This window comes from Eimeria mitis, genomic scaffold, assembly GCF_000499745.2.
Source record: "Eimeria mitis Houghton genomic scaffold, Emh_scaff4670, whole genome shotgun sequence".
NCBI lineage: Eukaryota > Apicomplexa > Conoidasida > Eucoccidiorida > Eimeriidae > Eimeria > Eimeria mitis.
In genome coordinates, this window is record NW_013572975.1 from 3158 (window position 1) to 3489 (window position 332).

At 59.0% G+C, this 332-nt stretch overlaps 1 protein-coding gene across 1 annotated transcript in view; it reads left to right on the top strand.

Annotated features, from left to right (window-relative positions):
- Positions 1-127: 127 nt before the first annotated feature.
- The window catches only part of EMH_0076940 (uncharacterized protein), a gene marked incomplete at both ends in the record, with an annotated part of 1147 nt that continues 942 nt past the window's right edge, over positions 128-332 (top strand). Inside the window, one exon of the mRNA XM_013499786.1 lies at positions 128-330. Coding sequence (XP_013355240.1) covers positions 128-330 — 203 coding nt within the window. The remainder of the gene's footprint in view (positions 331-332) is intronic.

Genomic DNA, 332 nt, shown 5'->3' on the forward strand with positions numbered 1-332 from the left:
TGGGATCGGTTCCCGCTTCCTCCTCCAAAAACTTCTTTAATAGGCCCCCCCCCACATCAGCAGCAGCAGCAACAGAGCCACGCTGCTGCTGCCGCCGCGCAGCAACACTAGCTGTAGACCCGTCTGCATGCATGCAGCAGCAGCAGCAGCAGCAGCAGCAGCAGCAGCAGCAGTAGATGCAGATGCAGTGCGTGCTGCAGTAGAAGCGGCAAGCGCTCAATCACCGATGCAGCAGCAACAGCAGCAACAGCAGCAACAGCAGCAGCAGCAACAGCAGCAACAGCAGCAGCAACAGCAACACCTCACCAATCCTCCTGCTGCTAGCAGCAGCA